Raw genomic sequence first — 21,517 nt, 5'->3', positions numbered from 1 at the left:
TATTTGTCCGTTTTACTTTTAATGTATTTATATCTTTATATTAATTTTTTTATATATAGCACATAGTTGAGTCTTGCTTTTATTTATTTTTTTCATCTTTTCCCCTCTTTTTCCTCCTTGTCTGCATTTTTATGGATGAAGAGTTTTTGTTTTTCTTTTTTGTCTATTTTATCTCCATTGTTGGCTTAGCTATGACTCTTTTGTTCCATTGGTTGCTTTAAGATTTATATTATACATCTTTAATTAATCATAAGTTGTCTGCCTCCAAGTTTACATATATAACTTATCATAAGTTAAGTCTGTCTTCAGGTACCATTGTACCACTTCATCTGTGGTATAAGAGCCATTACTGCCATTTCTTCCCTTCTCAACTTTCTGCTGTTATAATTAATATGTTATACATACACCTTAGTTATACATATATATGCAGACATATATATACTTATATACACATATATATACTTATATATTATAAATCCTAAAATATAATTTACATAGAAACATTTTTATTTTAAAGATATTTAAATATTAAGAAAATAAAGTTACCATTTCCACTGATATTATTTTTGAGTAGGTTCATATTTCTCTCTGTTGTTTTTCTTTTTGCCTGAAAGATTTCTTTAATATTTCTTGTAGGACAGATTTAATGATGAATTATTTTATATTTTTTTAAATATTTTATTCATTTATTTGTCAGAGAGAGAGAGAGAGAGCACAAGCAGGGGGAGTGGCAGGCAGAGGGAGAAGCAGACTCCCCACTGAGCAGGGAGCCCGATGTGGGACTCAATCCCAGAATCCTGGGATCATGACCTGAGCTAAAGGCAGACGCTTAAGTGACTGAACCACCCAAGCATCCCTTATTTTATCTTTTGTGTGTTTGAAAAAGACATTTTTTTTTCTTTTTTGAAATGTTTTCACTGGTTTAGAATTTAAGGGTGACTTTTCTTTCTATATACCAAAGACATTTTTCCATTGTTGACTTGTTTGTATTGTTTTTACTGACAAGTCTTCTGTTATCCTTCCTTTGTTTTCTTTTTTTGTCTGTATAAAGTTTCTTTTTCTCTGGCTGTTTTCAGATTCTCTCTTTATCATTTGTTTTGACAGTTTTGATTATGATGTGCCTTGCTTTAGTTTTCTTCATGTTTCTTGTTCTTAGGTTCATTGGACTTATTAGGACTGTGGGTTTATAATATTTATCGTATTGGAAAATTATTGGTTATTATTTCTTCAGGGATTTTAATTACAGGTATATTAGGCCACTTTAAATTATTCCATAATCCACTGATAATCTTTATATTTTTGCTGGGTTTTTTTTTCCATTTGTTTAATTTTGGAAAGTTTTTATGACCATGTCTTCAATTTCACTATCTTTTCTTCTCCAGTCTCTTAAACTGCTGTCAATCCCATTTAGTATAATCCCTTCTAACTCATTATAGTTTCCATTGCTAGAAGTTAATTTGAATCTTCTGTATATCCTCCATGTCTCTACCTAAGTTTCAGAACATCTGGAAAACATTTATGTCTGTTTTAATGTTTCTGTTTGAACATTCTAACCTTGGTGTCCATTTCAATTGGCTGATTTTCCTCCTTATACATTGTATTTTCCTGCTCTTTTGAAGGGTGGATAATTTTTGATTGAATGCCAGACAGTGTAAAATTTATATTGTTTGGTGTTAGATATTTTTTTATTCCTAAAAATATTTTTGAATTTTTTTCTGGGACATAGTTAAATTACTTGGAAGCAGTTTGATCCTTTTGAATGTTTCTATTATGATTTGTTGGTGTGGACATAAGCAGCATTTAGTCTAACACTTATTATTTCCCTACTTCCAGGGCAAAACCCTTCTGAGTACTCTACCTAATGCCCATGAATTATGAAGTTTCTAGTATAGCTGGTAGTGGCTGGTAGAAACAAGCATTATTTCTAGCCTTGTGTGTGTACCATGTACTTTTTCTTCTAATTCTCTTATTTTGTTCTGTTTTCAGCCCTCAGATTCCTAACTAGTTAGTGCTCTGCTCAATATACAAGGTAGTCCTCTCCAGAAGTTGAGAATTCTCTCTCTCTGTACAGCTTTCTCCTCGATGGCATTCTTTTCTGTGAAATCTAGCCACTTTGGCTTCCTTGGTATCTTGGTTCTCTCTCTTCAACTCTAGGATTCTTTTGGGTTCTACCAGGATTTTCCCTCTGTGTCATGACCTGGAAACTCTCAAGGCAGTATTCTGGAGCAATCACAGGGCCATCTCATTTATTTCTTATGTGTTGGGTCGCTGTCCTTCATTATCTGATGCTCATTGTTGTGAAAATCTTTATTTTGTATATTTTCCTCTGGTTGTTGTCGTTGTTGTTTCAGGTAAGAGTTTAAATCTGGTACCCATTACTCTGTTGTATTAATTTTCCTAGGGCTGCCAAAACAAAGTACCACAAAGTAGCTCATTTAATAAGACAACAGAAATTTATTCTCTCAGTTTCTGGAGATTAGAAAGCTAAAATCACAGTGTTAGCAAGATCATGCTCACCCTGAAGGCTCCAGTATCCTTCCTTTTCTCTTCCTAGCTTTTGGTGGCTTCTAGTAATCCTTGGTGTTTCTTGCTTTGTAGCTGCATTGCTCCAGTCTCTCCCCCCATCTTCACATGGCCACCCTCCCACTGTATTCATGTCCTCTCCTATTCTTGTAAGGACACAAGTCATTGGATTCAAGGTCTACCCTAATCCATTATGATTCATATATTTTTTTAAGATTTTATTTATTTATTTGAGAGAGAGAAACAAAGCGAGAGAGGGAACACAAGCAGGGGGAGTGGGAAAGGGAGAAGCAGGCTTCCCGCCAAGCAGGGAGCCTGATGCAGGTCTCGATCCCAGGACCTTGGAATCATGACCTGAGCCGAAGGCAGACGCTTAACGACTGAGCCACCCAGGCACCGCTCCATTATGATTCATCTTAACTAATTACCTTACCCATTTCCAAGTAGGGTCAAATTCTGAGGTTCTGTCGGACATGAATTTTGGGAGAACACTGTTCCACCCATTATATCTCTCTTGGTTGCAAGCAGAAGACTACTATTTGCTTTTTCAATACAACTTCATTAAAACATTTTTTTATAGAACTTGATTCATTGAGTGCAAAAACACTTTAAATCAGAGAACATACACCACAAATTTTTAATTCCCGTTTTTTTAAGCGTATTGCTTGATTTCAGACAGAGAAACAAGCCTTTTGTTGACATGACTATTAGGGGAACAGATCTAAAATACATCAAAGATAGTCAACACCTCCCACAGTATTTACAGGGAACACCTTCTGTCTCTGAAAAGACAGCATGGAAAATGGCGTCAGAACAATCCTGCAGCATGGAAAATGGGGCCAGAATGATCCTGCAGAAACTTCCTAATGAAAACAGCCCAGTCAGTTGATCTTAAGGTTGAGCATAGCTGCCGCAGAACCCCATCCAGGGCTTCCTTTGCTGCTCCAGAGATGTTGTGCAATGCTTATGTGCAGCCAACACGTAAGGCTGAAAAAGTCCAAGGTCCCTGGAACAGTCTAGGTCCTAGGACACTCCCCTTCCTCCCATCTGAAAGAGACTTTAGATTTCAACACAACTTTAAAACCTTTTAATAGTGCCTTGTATTGAAAATCAGCATGATGCAGTAGTGTAAATATGTGAACTTTGGATTCTGATGGGCTTGAATTTTAATTTAGCTCCATCACTTCTTTACTCTGTGGGTAGGGCAAGTTATTTACCTTCTCTGGATCTGAGGTTGCTCATCTGTAAAATTTATAATCAATCTTGCCCCATAAAGTTTTCTTAAAAATAAAATGGTTTACTGTTTATATATCAACTAGTTCAGTGCCTGGCATACAGTAGCCCTAATTAGTATGAATTGCCTTTACAGCTCAAATATTTGTTAAGTAAATTAAATATTTACAACTATTGCATATATGTCTTATTTTCATAAAAGTATAGAGATGGATTATAAGAATACACGAAATGAAATGCTAAAATGATGAGTAAACAAAGGCCATAGGATTGTGTTGATCATAATAGCCTACAAATTCTGACAGAAACCTTTCAGGTCTTTACTCTAAAGCTTCCTGTCAGTCAAGGCAAAAATGGAAAACATTATATATTACAAATTCTCACTGTCAAAAGGGAAGAATCACACAAGTTTCTTATGAGAACCTAAGCATTTTTATTACAGGTATCTAAAAGAAATTTTGCTTAGAATCAGTAGCCAGTGCCTTGACTTTGTCTAGTATAAGAATTGCATTACTGAATTTAATATGGCATTTTCTGTAGTAACTACCAGAAAATCAGCTTGAATATATAAAATAGATTTTAGTATCCTCATACTTAGCTCTAGCTATACTGTATGTTTTGGATTATAGTTCTTTTTGTTGTTGTTAGTTAACACACAGTGTTATATTAGTTTCAGGTGTACAATATAGTGATTTAACAATTCCATGCAATACCCTGTGCTCATCTCAGCAAGTGCACTCCTTAATCCCCATCACCTATTTAACCTATCACCCACCCACCTCCCCTCTGGTAACCATTAGTTTGTTCTTAGATTATAGTTCTTTTTAACATAGCAGCTCCTAGTGATTGAAGTTTTACCTTGTTTTCTACATGTATAAAATTACTTTTTCCTGTCTGCCTGTTTTATTATTTATCAACATATACTTTTAATGCCATTTGCTTACTATTAAGCTCGAAACTCCAAGAGGGTAAGAATCATTATCTTAATTTGATGTGTCGTCCTCAGCATCATAAGAAAATTATTTTATATACATATATTTTTTATTTTATATAACATATGTATATTTCTCAATAATAACAAATGTTTCCTAATGAGCCAATTAATAAGTTAAAATTTTCAAAATAATGTATTATCTTCTTAGAACTACATCTGTTACTAGTAGAGTAGAAATGATTTATTAAATTGTTGATTCAATATGCCAGTCATTTAACACTCATCCATTTTACTCTTCTAGTTGCTCTTTATTTGCTTCTGAATCTTGCTGAAGATACACGTACAGAACTGAAGATGAGGAACAAGAACATAGTTCACATGCTGGTGAAGGCTCTTGATCGGGACAATTTTGAGCTGCTTATTCTAGTTGTGTCATTCTTGAAGAAACTCAGCATTTTTATGGAGAATAAAAATGATATGGTAACTTACATTTAAATAGTCCATGTTCACCATTTTCAAGTTAGATATTTTGATAAAAGTAAACATATTATTCCCCTACTGAGATAATTCTGAATGAAAATTTTACAATAGCAATAATTCACTTAAATGACTTCATTAGGAAATATATTCCTTATTAGTTCTTATTCCACTTAATTGAAACTATCTGTTTAAAATTTTTTTTCTAACATATTACATAGGATGAGTCTTTCCATATTGAACATAATATGTAGAAAGTAATTAATATTTAAGATTGTGCTTCAGAATCATCTGGCTTATTATTTTCCCTTATATCATCTTTTCTTCTACATTTCTGATATCAGTGTGTGGAATTACAGTCTAGCCCAGTCTCTCCTTTTTGACCTGCCATTCCAGTTGGTAGCCACAACCTATTGATTCTGCCTCTTAAGTATCTCTTGAAGTTATATCTTCTTTCTATTCTCAGTGCAGTTGTATTAGTTCATGCCCTCTTTCTTTATACCCTCTTCATTTACTTGTTTGAATTATTATAGTAGGTTCCTGTTTGCCATCTTATATTGTGTTGATACAATGGTCTTTAAGAAGTACAAGTTGATTATATAGTATTTCTCCTTCTGAAAAATATACACAATTCAGAAATAATGTAAAGATAGAATAAAAGCTATCTGCTTTTTTTCATGACACTGAAGTCTAATGTGTTACATTAAATAAATTGTATATTAACCATACCTTGATTTCAGATATTTGAGTTGTTTATAATTATAGCTATTATAAATAGCACCTGAGTGAACACATTTGTACATGCATCATTGTCTGTATATTTTTTTAAGATTTTATTTATTTATTTATTTGAGAGAGTGAGCACCCCTATAGGGGGAGGAGCAAAGGGAGAGGGAGAAGCAGACCCCCCACTGAGCAGGGAGCCTATCCCAGGACCCTGAGATCGTGACCTGAGCCTAAGAGAGACACTTAACCAACTGAGCCACTCATGCACCCCTCATTGTTTATATTTCTGATTAATTTCTTAGATTCCTAGAAATAGAATTGTTAAATCATTGACCTTAACTACATTGAGGACCATTTTAGAAGTATATGCTAATACAAGTCATTATATGACTGTGTATTATTGGTGTAAGTGGATTCTCCTTCAGATAGTCTAACCATACAGTATTTTTGCCTGCTCTTTTTTCTTCTTTTGAAGTTAATGAACTAGGAAGTACCTTATGCTCACTGAATGACGCAGCATGCTATTTGAAAATCTGAGACTCATTTATCAGATTTAATAAGTGCCTTGAATTCTGATACTTGAAATAAATGAAATTTTATTTTAACCACAGATATTTAGTATCTGTCATTTTCATCATTAGTATATAATTATTGATGATCACTATATGCCTGGTATTGTTTTAAGATTGAATTTATCTAGATTAATAAAACATATTTTTTGTTTTCATTGATCTTAAGAATATCATGAGTTGGTGATATATATATATATATATACTCTTGAATAGAGTGTAGCTAAATAATTGCTTCCCTTTGCTATAAGTTGAAGTGTATTTTCTTCCATTTACATGTTTAGATTAAGTTCACTTTAGTAGGTGTGCAAAATTCAAATTGATTTGACATCAGCATGTGTCTACTATGTTTTGCTTAGATTTGTATTTAGGAAATAAATTTATGTGTTCATTCTATCAAAAATGATCTCAAAATTATTATTAAAAATCATTTTCTGATAAGATCATAGATTTGGAAGATACCATAAATTGTTTCATCAAATCTAACTTTTTATTGAGAAGGAAAAACAGAGGTTCAGGAAAGGTCGTTCATCCAAGGTCATAAAAATTATGTGATTAGTCAGATTTTAACCATAGACAGTATGCATGTCATCTTTTATTGTGGAAGAAATGCATTTTATTTAAAGGGATTGTATAGAATCAGAATCTTCAGAGCTTGACTAGACCTTACATCCATGTCTAGATTTAGCTAATTTTGCAGATGAAGTAGGAGAAAATGAGAGAGGTTAAGTAATTTGCTCAAAGAAACATCAGCAGGTTTTTGGCTTCCTATTCTTTCTCTATTACCAGAGGGGGGGGAAATTGTCTTTGTTTTTAAACAAAAAAACATTTTAGCAAGATTAATAATAAGCAACTTTTAGATGTTGGCTTCCAGAAACACTGAAAAAGAATTACTTAAAGGCTGAAATAAATTTGCTGATAGATTGTTGATAAACTGTCACTTTTATATAAAACGAATAAAAGTACTAATTAACTATAAATTCCATTTTATAGACATAGAATTGAAAGGGCATTGCATGTTGAGGCAATTACTAAATTTAGTTTTTGGGATTGAGCTTTATCAATCAGAAACAGATGATTCGAAGGCTATGTCTAGTTTTTAACCATCTGATTGGACTACATGGTACATATTTCACATTCCATTTTCTGCAATGGAAATACAAATTAATTTTTTAAAAACTCTCCAGTTATTTACTTTATTATTAAGTTTGCTATAACAACCAGTGTGTACTGTTGCTATTTCAGTAGAAAAATAATAACTTGATTTAATTAGCAACAGATGAGGCCTGTGGCCATTTTATTTAAAAGGGGTAGAGATGAGGAATTGTTGCTCTATTTGTGAGGTTGTGTTATTTGTCTAAATAAAGTGTTCATTTTACTGTTCATTTGAACTGACACTGACCTTGCTTTTTAGAGTTAATATATTTTAAAGGAAATTTAGTTCACTTAAAAAAAAGTCTTTCAGTTATTTAAATTAAGTTGCATATTTACTAAATAAATACGATATAATAAAAAGGGAGGGAATAAGTCATATTAGAATATGATTTTGAGAGGTATGAGAGAAAGAGTATATATTCCTCATATTGCTTATTTTCCTATGTAGTTTTGAGAGTTTTTTATATTTTGAATAGGTCTTTTATCAGTTACATATTTTGCATGTATTTTCTCCTTTTCTGTGACTTCTCAAAAAGCAGGAGGTTTTAATTGTTATGAAGTCCCGTATATAAAAAAAAAACTTTTTTAATAGATTGCATTTTGGTGTTGTATCTAAGAAATATTTGCCTAACTCAAGGTCACAAAAAGTTCTTCCTATTTTCTCTGAGGCTTTGTAAGAAGTGTGTTGTTGTTTTTGTTTTAGTCTAAGATATTCATTTTTAGTTAATTTTGTATATGGTGCAAGGTATGGATCAAGATTCATGTTTTAAATGTAGATGTCCAATTGTTCAGTACCATTTGTTGAAAAAACTGTCCTTTCTCCACTGAATTGCCTTTACAATTGCTTGTGTACCTTTGTTGGAAATCAGTTGGCTATATATATATGGTTTCATTTTTGGACTCTCTCCTGTTTCATTTATCTACTTGTCCATGCTGTCACTGATAAATCTTTGTCTTGATTATTGTAGCTTTATAGGAAATCTTGAAATCAGGTAGTATAAGGCCTCAAATGTTATTATTTTTTTTCAAATTTTTGTGACTATTTCATATTCTTTACCTTTCTATATGTGTTTAGAATCAACTAGTCTATTTCTTAAAAACAAAACAAAACAAAAAAAACCCTGGAATCTTGACTGAGATTGCATTAAAAGTAAAGGACAGGATCCAATATATTAACCATCCTGGATTTCCCCCATAAACATGGTATAGCTCTCCATTTATTTAGATCTTTCTTGATTTCTTCCATTATTTTATGGTTTTAGCATATATATTTTGCACATATTTTGTTAGATTTATACAAGTTTTACTATTAGAAATTTTAGTTTTTAAAAAAATAAGTGATCAGTTTCCTGTTGTTGATTAATGGCATACAGAAGTTACAGTTGATTTTTGTATATTTACTTTGTGTCCTTGCTAAATTCAGTTTTGTAATTGTAATGACTTTTTGTAGATTCTTGGAGATTTTTTAGACAGTTATGTTATCTATAAATAGAAAGTTCTATTTCATTCTAATCTGTATGCTTGCTAGCTCTTTGTCAGCTCGCTGCTTGCTTGCTTCCTTCCTTCTTTCTCCCCCCTTTTTTTCCCCCTTATTGTACTGGCTAAGCCCTCTAGTATGATGTTAAAAAGGAATGCTGCAAGTGGATACCCCTGTCTTGTTACCGATCTTAGGAGGAAAGCCCAATGTCTTTTACTATTTAATATGGTATTAGGCGCCTGGGTGGCTCACTTAAGCGTCTGCCTTCAGCTCAGGTCATGATCCCAGAGTGCTGGGATGGAGCCCCACATTGGGATCCCAGGGCCCTGGGATGGAGCCCCACATTGGGCTGCCTCCTCGGCAGGAAGTCTGCTTCTCCCTCTCCCATTACCCCTGCTTGTGTTTCTGTTCTTGCTGTCTCTCTCTCTCTGTCAAATAAATAAAATCTTATAATATATATATATATATATATATATATATATGTAGTATTATGTAGATTTTTTTGTAGATACTCCATCAGTTTATGTAAGTTCCAGTTCTAGTTTGGTGAGACTTTTTATCATGAATGGATGTTGAATTTTGTTAAATGCCTTTTCTGCATCAGTTGAGATGATCACATGGTTTTTCTTCTTTAGACTGTTGATATAGTAAATTGCATTGATTGACTTTTGATACTGAGCCAGTCTTGCTTTCAGAGGATAAACACCACTTGATCATGATATATTGATATATACATATCGATATATAAAATATATTTTATATATTGCTAGATTTGATTGGGTAATATATTGTTGAGGATTTTTGTGTCTGTGTTCATGAGGGATTACTAGTTTATAGTTTTCTTATGATATCTTGGTCTGATTTTCCTATTAGAACTACTGTGTCCTTAAAGAAGGAGTTGGGTAGCATTCCATTTTCAATTTTTCTGGAAGGGTTTGTGTAGAATTGACATTATTTCAATTTAAATATAACAAAACTCACCAGTAAGAAAGTCTTCTGGGCCTGGAGTTTTCTAATTTTCTTACCTGTGAGACTATCATGTTATCTATTCTTTTTGAGTGTTAGCTTTGCGGTTTTTATCTTTCAAGGAATGTATCCATTTCATCTGTTATCAAATGTATGGGCAAAAAAATTTTTGTACTTTTTCCTCCTTATGTTTTTAAAGTCCAAAGAACTAAAGTGATTATTCCTCATTTCATTACTGATATTGGTAATTTGTTTTTTCTCTCTCTTTCCCTCTCTCTCTCTCTCTTTTTTTTTGTAGGTTAGTGGTTTACCAATATTAATTGATATTTTCAGAGATCCAGCTTTTGGTTTCATTATTGATTTGCAGAATATATTTTCACTCTATTCAGAATTCTAGGTTGACATACTTTATAACTATCACTCCATTATTTTCTGGGTCTCATAGTTCTTGACAAGTGTAATGTAATTCTTATCTTTTGTCTTCTATATGTAATGGGTCTTTTATTTTCTACCTGCCTCCAAGATTTTATCTTTGCTTTTCAGCAGTTTGAATATATATCTCTCTAGGCATAAGTATGTGGTAGTGTGCATTGTAGTCTACTTGGGGTTCTTTGGGCTTATATCCTCAGTTTGATTCTTTCATCATTTTTGGAAAATCCTTAGCCATTATCCCTTCAACTATTGCTTCTGTACCATTCTGCACCTCTTCTACTGGATTTCAGTTATGCATGTTAATCCATTTGATATTGTCTCATGGCTCTTAAATACTGTATTGCTGTTTTATTCTTTTCTTTTCTCTTTTTTTTCTTGTAGTTCGGTTTGGAAAATTTCTATCACCCTACTTCTAGGCTTACTTATTCTGTCGTTAGCTATATCAGGTCTGCTAATGAGCCCATGAAGGTTTTCTTTATCTCTGTATTGTGCGTGTGTGTGTGTGTGTGTGTTTGTATGTATGTTAAAACATTTCCATTTAATTTCTTTTAGTATCTTTCTCTCTGCAAGTTCTCTGTTCATTTATGTTATCCATTTTTTTCCAGTAGAGCCTTTAACATATTAATCACTTAAATTATTACTAAATAATAATTCTTTGATGTTATTTTAAATTCCCTGATAATTATATAGGTCATATCTAAGTCTGTTCTATTAACTGCCTTGCTCTTCATGAATCATAATTTCTTATTGAGAGCTAGACACCACATTAGATGAGTTGAGATTGAGATAAATACAATTTATGTCTGGAAATGGGCAGGCCTTATTTTCTAGGCCTTAATGTGGGAGATTAAGTCATTCTTGTCAGGAGTTGAGCTGCATTTGCTTACCCTCCTTGCATTATGAGCTCACACCAATGTAGCATTGCTTTGTCTTTGGTGTGCAGAGGGTTTTTCTCAGTATTCATGTTCCACCCTCCACTTAAGACTTTCCCAATGTATCTGTGCTTCAAAGAGGACCTCTCACTTCATTTTAACCCTCTCCCAACAATGTACTACTATTACTTGTTACTCAGCTTTTGCTAATCTGGTACCAAGGTCAGGGAGGGGGAAAAAAAGGAGACTTTTTTTCTTGTTCTAATTTAGCCTTAGGTCAGTCTTAGCATGGTCTTGTGTCTGTAGTTATAGTTCTCAGCAGTGGGGCTTCCTAAGTCATCTTGTCAACACCTCTCCTCTGGAGTTTTTTGCGGTTTCTTTCCCCCAGCTGAAGTGGGTCTTCACCTGTGTTTTGGATGTGACAGCGTTTAAGCTTATTTTAAGTCTTTTGTTTTTTAGGGGAAATAGGAGAAAAAGATCTGGACAGGGTTTATGCCTTTTCCCCCATGGCAGCAGTTCCCCTTCCCCAGGCCCACTCTACTGAGGGGAAGTTTTCTTCCATCTCCTGTCTTGTCCCCAGTATTTCTTGTGACCTTCTGATAGGGTCCTTGGAAAAGACCTTGCCAAGTGGTTGCAAACTCCCTGAGCATCTGCAGCTTCACAGTTCTTTTTTTTTTTTTTTAAGATTTTATTTATTTATTTGAGAGAGAATGAGATAGAGAGAGCATGAGAGGGGGGAGAGTCAGAGGGAGAAGCCCAATGAGGGACTCGATCCCGGGACTCCAGGATCATGACCCGAGCCGAAGGCAGTCGCCCAGCCACACAGGTGCCCCTACAGCTTCACAGTTGTATAGTCAGGCTACTTCATACTTGACCTTTAACAATTCGTTTAAAATTTTTCATGCATTCGTCTTCTCCAGTTCTGTGGCAACTCCAGGGCTCTCCCCTATATAAACCAGGGCTCATGACCCTTATCTCCTTGAGGGTGCCTATTTTCCTTATACTTGAGGCCAGTTGATTTCCTTGCAACCTCAGCTCTCTGATAGTTATTTTTTAAGTTATGATTTTATATGTGGAATTTTCTTGCAGTTAGGGTGGGAACCACATCCTGTCCAGATTTTTACATTCTAAGATTAAGTTTGAGGTTCTGTCTACTTTTCTTTTTTTCCTTTTTCAGAAAAAAAAAAAAAGTATTTTTTATTCATCTGTATATCTCCCACCCTATCCAGCATGGGGCTAGACACATAGTTCCGCCTATTTTTCTTAATCACTAATGCCTCTGCTTGACTACTTCCATAGCATGTTAATTCATCTCACTATTTCTGTTCTGGCCTCCTTCTAATACATTCTCCACTTTGTAGTCAGAAGGATAATTTTTAAAGAGTCCTTGAATGCTGAATTTTCCATGTCACCTTTGCACATGCTATTTTTTTCATCTAGGCCACTCTTTCCTCTACCTCTTCAATTAACATTAGATAACTTCTGTTCATCCAGGAGATTATTTTTCCTCTGAGAAACCTTCTTTGACAACTCTTCACACTGAGATTATATCAGATTCACTCATATTTTTTCATGATACTGTTTTTTTCTCTTATAATTAAGTAACTGGAATTATTTCTTTACTGTATTTCACTCCTTCTAGAATATAAGCTCCATGAAGGCAGGAATCATTTCTTCCTTGTTCACTAATATATACCAAGGGCTTCAGGTAAAGAAATATTTGTTGAATGAATAAATAGAGCTAGAAAAGATATTACTCATGGTAAACAATGAAGCTAGTGATAGAATTACAGTTTTGTATAAATTTGACAAATCTTTGTCCCTGGCCTCAGTGGAAATTGTAGGAAGTTAACAAATGAACGACTGCCCCAGCCTGCTTAGGGATTAAACTAGGAGAAAGGGAGAACCAAAATTAGAGAGTCTTTGGAGATGGATTTGTACTCTTTACTGAAGAGCTCTAGATATGATTACAGTATGACTGTGGAGTGAAGATAGAAATCTGAAGGAAAAATCATTGTTGGTTTGTCAATTTAGTCTTAAAAAAATAAAAATCAGTGTTCAGATACAGAAAAAGGTATATTGAGGACTCGATTAGCAATGTGATTTTTATGAGGTCAATGAAAGACTGCAATTAAGATATGGCAAGGGTGGGGACACCTGGGTGGCACATTCAGTTAAGTGCCCAACTCTTGGTTTCAGCTCAGGTCATGATCTCAGGGTCGTGATATCAAACCCTGTATCAGGCTCTGTACTCAGCATGGAGTCTGCTTGAGATTCTCTCTCCCTCTCCCTCTGCCCCTCCTGCTCGTGTGCGCTCTCTCTCTCTCTAAAATAAGTAAATAAATCTTAAAAAAGGAAAGATATGGCAAGGGTGGTATATTTAAGTAAATGCTTTAGACCTCCAGTGCCAGAAAAAGTAGAGCAAGATTATTCATGTCTTTTTTAATGATCAAAGAAACATACATAAGTATTAAGAATTTCTCTCCTTTTTAGCCATTGCTTTGTAACAAAGACGTGAAATACTTTTATAACCAACTTGTTCTGATTGCTACCACAAGGTTTAGATTACCAAATAAGTTCTGTCCTCTGTGAGTTCTCACTTTAAAGCAAGCTCTCTTGAAATAATTTTATAATCATCTAGAGTGGGGGGGGTCAACAAACTTTTTCTGTAAATGGCCAGAACTACTAATTTCTGCTATTGTAGCATAATAGCAGCTGTAGTCTATAAACAAATGAGTATGACTGTCCTCTGATGAAACTTTATTTATGGAAACTGAAATTTGAATTTCAAAAATGTTCCTGTGTCGTGACATATTATTCATTTGATTTATTTTTTCAACCATTTAAAAATGTAAAAGTCAAAACCATTTTTAGCTCTTGGGTTGTGTGAAAACAGATGGTGGGCCAGATTAGACCCACTAGCCATAGTTTGTTGACCCCTGTCCTAGAATTTCAGCTGTTACTCATATACCAGCTCCTCTCCTAAGTTTTATAAGATTTTCAAATATCCACTGAATATCAGGTCAAATTAAATATGACAAAAATAATTTTTTGTCCTGTTTGTCCTATACCTGCTTTTCAGTTTATAGATCTTAGTTAATGAACTTACATCCATTTTATTGACTATGCAGAAAAGGGCTTAGGACTGTTCTCCTTAGATAGGCCTTTTCACAAGGGTGACTCTTGGCTGGCATCTGGGAACTTGGATTTCAGGAGTGTTCCCACTGTTCCCTAACTGATGAGGGTAGTTTACTGTGCCTAAATGGTTTGCACAAGCAGTGTGGTATTTGCTAAACACCTACTTGCTTTCTGGGAGTCTAGAATTTTAGTTTGTGCTGGCAGAGGATTCCTATGTGACCAGCCCCCAATAAAAACCTTGGGCACTGAGTCTCAGCCTCAATTCAGTGCTGAAGCACATCCTGTGTCACCATGGAGAGAGGATTCTAGGAAGCTTACACCTCTGGACTTTGCCTCCATGTGCCTTTTCCCTTTTCTGATTTTGCTTTGTATCCTTTCATCATAATAAATCACAGTTATGAAAATGACTACAGGCGGAGTCCTTCTAGCAAATTACTGAACCTTGGGGTAGTCTTGGGGAACTCCAACACATTGACCAAGCCAGAAACCTGAAAGTCATCTTCAAGTGCTTTCTCTTCACTTCTCATTCAGATGCTCTGACCATATCTCCTTAACATCTCTCAGATTATTTCCTCTTCAACCTCTTTATCCTTTCTTTGATTCAGACCCTAATCACATATACCTGTCTAATTCAAGATATTCTTAAGTACCTACTTTAGATCTCTGCCTATTCGTCTTTCCTTATACAATGCCCCCTTATTAATTTGTTTGTGTCCTATTCTTTGCATGCATATATTTATATATGTCTGTATGTATTGATATATTTATCTTTATGCTACTCATTTGACCACATCACCATCTGGACTTAAAACCATTCAGGCATTCTTACAAGAGCATTAAAAGCTTTTTGTGATTTGTCCAATATCTGTTTAGTAGGCTCCTGCCACTCTCCAACTTATACTTTATCCTATGTCCATACCAAAGTATTTGCAGCGCCCCAGACAAGCTCTTTTATGCCTAAGTGCCTATCCACTGGCTTTTTCTTCAGTTGTCATTGCCTTTCTTAACCAGAGATTAAATTATTACACATTTTAAAAAACTTTGTTCCTAATTTGAAATCTTTCCTGTTCTTCTAAGTAACTTAGTAGTTACTTCCATGTTGCTTCCAGAGGACTTTGTGCATTCCATTTTTATTACATTGCATTTTAGTTATTTATTCTATTTCTCTGCTCTCTTTTTAGATTGTGGAATCCTTACAGGCCAAGATAAGATCTTGTTTGAGCTAGCACAGGGCCTGGCCCTTAGTAGGTGGCATTCAATAATGTGTGTTCGAGAACCTCATGTAATTTGTCTTCCAGTTGACACTGTTAAGCTGAGGAAGGAAGAGATGATGTGGAAATATGTATTTTTCTCTTTAAAAGTTTGATTTTAGAGAAGTTTATAGATTAAAATGAGAGTAAATAGATTAACACATAAAATAGATATAGATGGGGTAGAAAAATAATGAAAAAATTACTTGTAATCTTTTTTTGTCTTATTGTACAACAGAACCTCACTGCATTTGTATTATTATATTACATAGGTGGAAATGGATATCGTTGAAAAACTGGTAAAAATGATACCTTGTGAACATGAAGATCTGCTGAATATCACCCTCCGACTTTTACTAAACTTATCATTTGACACAGAACTGAGGAATAAGATGGTACAAGTTGGACTGCTTCCCAAACTCACTGCACTCCTAGGTATTTCTTTTAAAAATTATTGATAGTGTTACTTCGAATTTCCAACACCATTGGAAAATTGAGGTCTGTGTTGAAGTCTACTGAGCAAAGATCATTATGTATGTGTTCTTTGATTGTGAACTTAATACCTAAAATAAGCTGAATGAGTGAAAAATGACGTGTGCCAGGATTTCCAATGTGCCATAGAATGACATGGAATAGAAACTTTTAACTCTGACTTCATTTACCCATATGAAAGTGAAACTGAAGTGAAAATATAAAAGTACTACCGAGGAAGCAAGAAGGAAAAATTATTTTCTCTTCAACAGTTTTTTAAAAAGCTGGTATTATTTAATTTCTTATATTCTGCCATACTTTTAAAATCTTGCTTTTGAACACACATATTGCCACATCCTTTTTGTCATTAAGTACAAAAGAGAAATTTTCCTGAGCTAGAAAATACTGTATTGACAGATTCAGTTAATAATACATTGTTTTCTTTTAGCTGTTAGCACAATATTTATATAGCAAGGATGGATTCAAGAGTGAACTCTTGTGTTCATACTTCATGCTTCTTGGAAGAATATAAAAAAAATCCTTTTATGATCTGTTCAATGTCTGTCTTTATAGGCACCTGCTACTCCCCAACATATACTTTATACTTATGTTTATACTGAACATATACTACACTGTAAACAGTTCCCTAAATGAGTTCTTTTATGCCTATATGTCTGTCTACCTGCTTTTTTGCTCTACATGGAATGCCATTATTCTTTTTTTTTTAATCAGAAAGCAAATTCTTACTCATCTTTTTAAGACTGTTCCTTTGTTTCAGTACTGCAGTTTCATTCTTTTTTTTTTGTAGCTTTCTCTCTCTTATCAAATATTTTTTTAACAGTTACCAATAGCAGTGGAGTAGTAGGAAATGATTTAATATTAAGTTTATTCTTGAGATGCCTGGGTGGCTCAGTCATTTAAGCATCTGCCTTCAGCTCAGGTCATTGATCTCCAGGTCCTGGGATTGCACCCAGGCCTTGGTCTTCCTACTCAGTGGGAAGTCTGCTTGTCACTTTCCCTCTCTCTACCTCTCCCCCACCCACTAATGCCCTCTCTCTTTCTCAAATAAATACATAAAATCTTTTTTAAAAACTAAGTTTATTCTTAGCTATATAATATCTATGGACACAATCTGTCATTGATATCAGTATTTTCTTTATAATATTCGTATTAATGTTTATTGGATGTTTACTGTGCCAGTCATTTTGTTGTGTGCTTTATTTATGTTATCTCATGGAAAAACTATCTGAGATCTTTACTCAGGTTTATACAACTGATAAAAGGCAAAGCTTACATTCAAACTCAGTTGCATCTGCTGCCAAAATTGGATTTATTAACTACTATATTAAACTACACTGTATAGCTATATTAAGTAGACCATGATTAAGTAGAGTAGGCAGAGCTATAATTTAAAAATCTAGTTCTCCAACTCCCCTTAAAATAAAGGAAGTTTCTTTTTTTTTTTTTTTTAAAGATTTTATTTATTTGACAGAGAGAGACACAGTGAGAGAGGGAACACAAGCAGGGGGAGTGGGAGAGGGAGAAGCAGGCTTCCGGTGGAGCAGGGAGCCTGATGCAGGGCTTGATCTCAGGACTCTGGGACCATGACCTGAGCCGAAGGCAGACGCTTAATGACTGAGCCACCCAGGTGCCCCCAAATAAAGGAAGTTTTAAGGAAACTTATTTCTTACTCCTTTTCTCAGAATAGGAAAACCTTTCATCAGTCAATCCAAGAACATTTGGCCCATTGGCCAGTCCACAAATATTATGTAGGACTTTTGTTATACATTGTAGAAGAAATTCTATTGAGGAGCACTTTCAAAAATTGCTTTTGTGGAACCAAAAACAAGGAAACAGAAAACTTTAAAAGCAGAATTGATGGGGCTTTGAATTTAATTCATGTGATCCTTTATTTATCATAAATCTGGCAGAATTATGTATCAAACATTAGGTCATATTCTCAGTGTGTGCAGATGAATAAGTTATACTTCTTGTCTTGTCTTGAAGGACTTCATAGACTATTTGGTTTATTCAGTATCCAGTGACCTACTTCTATAAAACAAATGATTTAAAAGAGATTTTGGGGAAATGACTTACAGGATACCCAGTCCATATTTTGTTAACAAATAGTAAGTTTTGTGACATAAGATATAATATTTCATATATAAAATATTTCTTTCTTCTGGAGCTCAATTTCTAGAGTCAGACTGTCTTATTAGAATTATGACTGTTTTTACTTCTAACTATGTTATGTTGGGCAAGTTACCCAAACTCTGATTCAGTTTTCTCATCTCTAAAATCGAGATAATAATTATAACCAACTTAAAGTTCTTTTGAAGATTAAATGAGGTATTGCATAGAGTGTTTAGAATAGTACCTGGCACATAGTATTTTCTTAATAAATATTAGCTATAATCATTTTTTAACCACCATCATCATCATTACTTGATCACAGTGGACATTCTATAAGTGTTGCTGACTTAGTTTTCTCTGAGTACAAATACCCTTCTCATAGATATTAAATCTTTATTGACAAACTAGGTAGCTTATTTATTTTTACTTTCCTGCGATGTGTGTGCAGTTTGATTCAATTTTAACTCAGTAAAATGTTGAAAATCTATGGCAAAGCACAGTGCTAAGCGCTATAGGGAAATACGTTTCAATCTGTGGACATATAGAGATTCAAAAGAGAATGCTCCCTTATTGGTACTTCACAGGCAGAGTGCGATTTGAGATGGACATTGACAGATGTGTCCCTTTAACAAGGTGATCTTTATAAAGAAGAAAAATAGAGGCTGTAGAAAGTATTTCAGGTAAAGTGATCGACATTATCTAAGGCATAGGTGGTGCTAGGTCAGTATGAGGAAAAACAGCTAGGAATATAGTGGGAGATAACCTTGAAAATAAATGGGGTTTATTCTCTTATGTGGTATTATGAAGATTAAGGCTATGCTAATAAGTTATACTTAATTTAGTTGATGGTGGGAATCATTGCAGGTTTTTGAGCTAGTTGGATCACAATCAGAGTACTGCTCTAGAGAAATTAATTTGACATTATTCTGTTGGAGGGACTAGAACTAGAGTCTAAAGATGAGAATCACAGTCTGTTGTAACAGCAAGACCAAAAGTACAGAAAACATGGAGTAGAGAAGAGGTAGTATATCAGGCATGAGGCAAAAGAGGTACATATTACTGAAAGACTTAATATGATATGCTTACTTTTCAAATGTGGGTAATGATAGAGAAAGAACTCATAAAACCCAATGATGGTTAGAATGCTAGTGCCAGGAAGAGAAAGACAGAATTGTGAAAGAAGTCGTTGGAGGGCGTCAGCAATAGATTCAGTTTGAGACATTTTGGAGACACAGACAAAGATGTTCAGTGAGCAGATAGAAACATAGGTCTAGAGCTCAGGAGAGGTAAGGGTTAAAAAAGAAAAACTTGTCTGATAGAATAAAAGTGGAAAGAGGAAACTATTAAAGGAGACATTCAGAGAAATGTGTTTATTTTTCAGCAAATACATTAAAAATACATCAAGTTTAGGCTATTACTGAGAAGCAGTGATGACCTTGGAATCTTCTTATGGTAGAGATGAGAGAGCTACTGAAAAGTGTTCAGCTCATTGGAGTCGTTCTTTCAAAGTGTTGCTTCGTTATTTTCTTAGAAGTATAAATTCCTATGGCATCAGATTTTACTACACCAAGGAAAGTAAAAAGCTAGTATTATTCAGATCTTACATTACATAGTATAAATGGATGATCTGAGAAGTTTTTACCTCTGTTCTTGGCTGATCTGTAAAAATTGATGGAAAGCAAAATGATTCTGTGGAGCTGTTGTTTATGTTTAGCTTACCGTAGTAACTTCTTAGCTTATTTTTCTATGGGAAATAAAACAGATGGTGGCTAAATTAAATGCTCCTCACAAAAATATCCACAAAAATTTTCTTGGAGAATGAATTGAAAAAAATATGGCAAGGTGTTGTAATTTGAATAATTATTAATAGCAAAGAGAAGTTGGTATTGACTCAGTCTTTTTGCCATATGAGGAACCAATATCGTTTATTAACTCATGACAACGTTGATCTATCTGAACACTAATAAGAAGGCTCTAATATCATTCTGTTTAGGGGAAGAGTCAGTATGTCTAGTCTTTTTTTTTTCCCTTCGTCATTGCTCACAAGTCATTAAATTTTAAAGAAATTTCTTTTTTTTCAAATGCTCATATGCCTTTTGCTTAATAACTTTCTTTGGTTCCACCTTTTCAGTCCACTTGCATGTCATGGAAGCAATGGCAACCATACATAATAAACAAAAGAGAGTATCTAGTGATACAGGATCAAGGAAAGGGAGAAAATGTACATATTGAAGAAAAATTCAAATATACTAGAGAACAGTGCCTTCAACTTCTATAAAATGTTTCAAAATGTCTATAAGAATTTACAAATATCTACAGGCTTACATTTATTTACTTATGTCACATTCTTTTAATTTAATTATTTTAAAGGCACTATTTCCTACTCTTTTTTATTTAAATTATGAGTTAAATAAGCTTCTGTAGGCCTTTTATAAGGTGAGCCTATGGAAAAAAATGTTCCAAATTCCAAGTAACTGATTTCAATATGAATTTTTAGAACTTAACCATTTCCATTTTGTAAACTTTACAATTGTTTGTATTTATCATGACCCAAAAATGGCCCTTTTATTCATCACTTCCCAGGAAAAACTTATCAAATTTACTAGTGGAAGACAAGGCTATGATTGTTAATAAACAACCTTAAGATCTAGGTAGCTTTAAACACATCAAAGGTTTACTTCTTGCTCATGTTATATATCCATAATGAGTGATTAGAAAGTGTTGGTCCATGTAAGCATCCGTCAGAGACCGAAGACTAACAGAACCTCCACATGGCACCAGGGAAGGAGGAAAGAGAAAATGGAGATTGGCAAACTTCTCTTGAAGGCTTCCACTCTGAAATGACAAATACAATTTTTGTTTATATGTCCATTGATCACAGCAAGTCATATGACCATGCCAAACATTAAGGGGATGGGTAAATGCTTGGAAGGATTAGAACTGGAATGCTGGTGAGCAAGCAACCTAACAATCCTGAAAGGTATTTTCCGTTTTTTCTGGATTTTTATTTTTTAATAATTTTTTATTGTTATGTTAATCACCATACATTACATCATTAGTTTTTGATGTAGTGTTCCATGATTCAGTGTTTGTGCATAACACCCAGTGCTCCACGCAGAATGTGCCCTCTTTAATACCCATCACCAGGCTAACCCATCCCC

At 34.2% G+C, this 21,517-nt stretch overlaps 1 protein-coding gene across 4 annotated transcripts in view; it reads left to right on the top strand.

Moving 5' to 3' along the window:
- KIFAP3 (kinesin associated protein 3) overlaps positions 1 to 21,517 on the top strand; it is a 223,801-nt gene that overhangs the window by 90,733 nt on the left and 111,551 nt on the right. For all 4 annotated transcript variants that reach the window (XM_073900002.1, XM_025877952.2, XM_025877955.2 and 1 more), the window contains 2 exons: positions 4,992 to 5,170; positions 16,025 to 16,187. In XM_073900002.1, coding sequence (XP_073756103.1) covers positions 4,992 to 5,170; positions 16,025 to 16,187 — 342 coding nt within the window. The remainder of the gene's footprint in view (positions 1 to 4,991; positions 5,171 to 16,024; positions 16,188 to 21,517) is intronic.

The sequence above is a fragment of the Callorhinus ursinus genome, unplaced genomic scaffold (genome assembly GCF_003265705.2).
Source record: "Callorhinus ursinus isolate GAN/ISIS: 27379988/994484 unplaced genomic scaffold, GSC_fseal_2.0 scaffold13, whole genome shotgun sequence".
NCBI classification, from domain to species: domain Eukaryota; kingdom Metazoa; phylum Chordata; class Mammalia; order Carnivora; family Otariidae; genus Callorhinus; species Callorhinus ursinus.
Note: the sequence above shows the minus strand (reverse complement) of the source record. Positions and strands in the feature narration are given on the sequence as shown.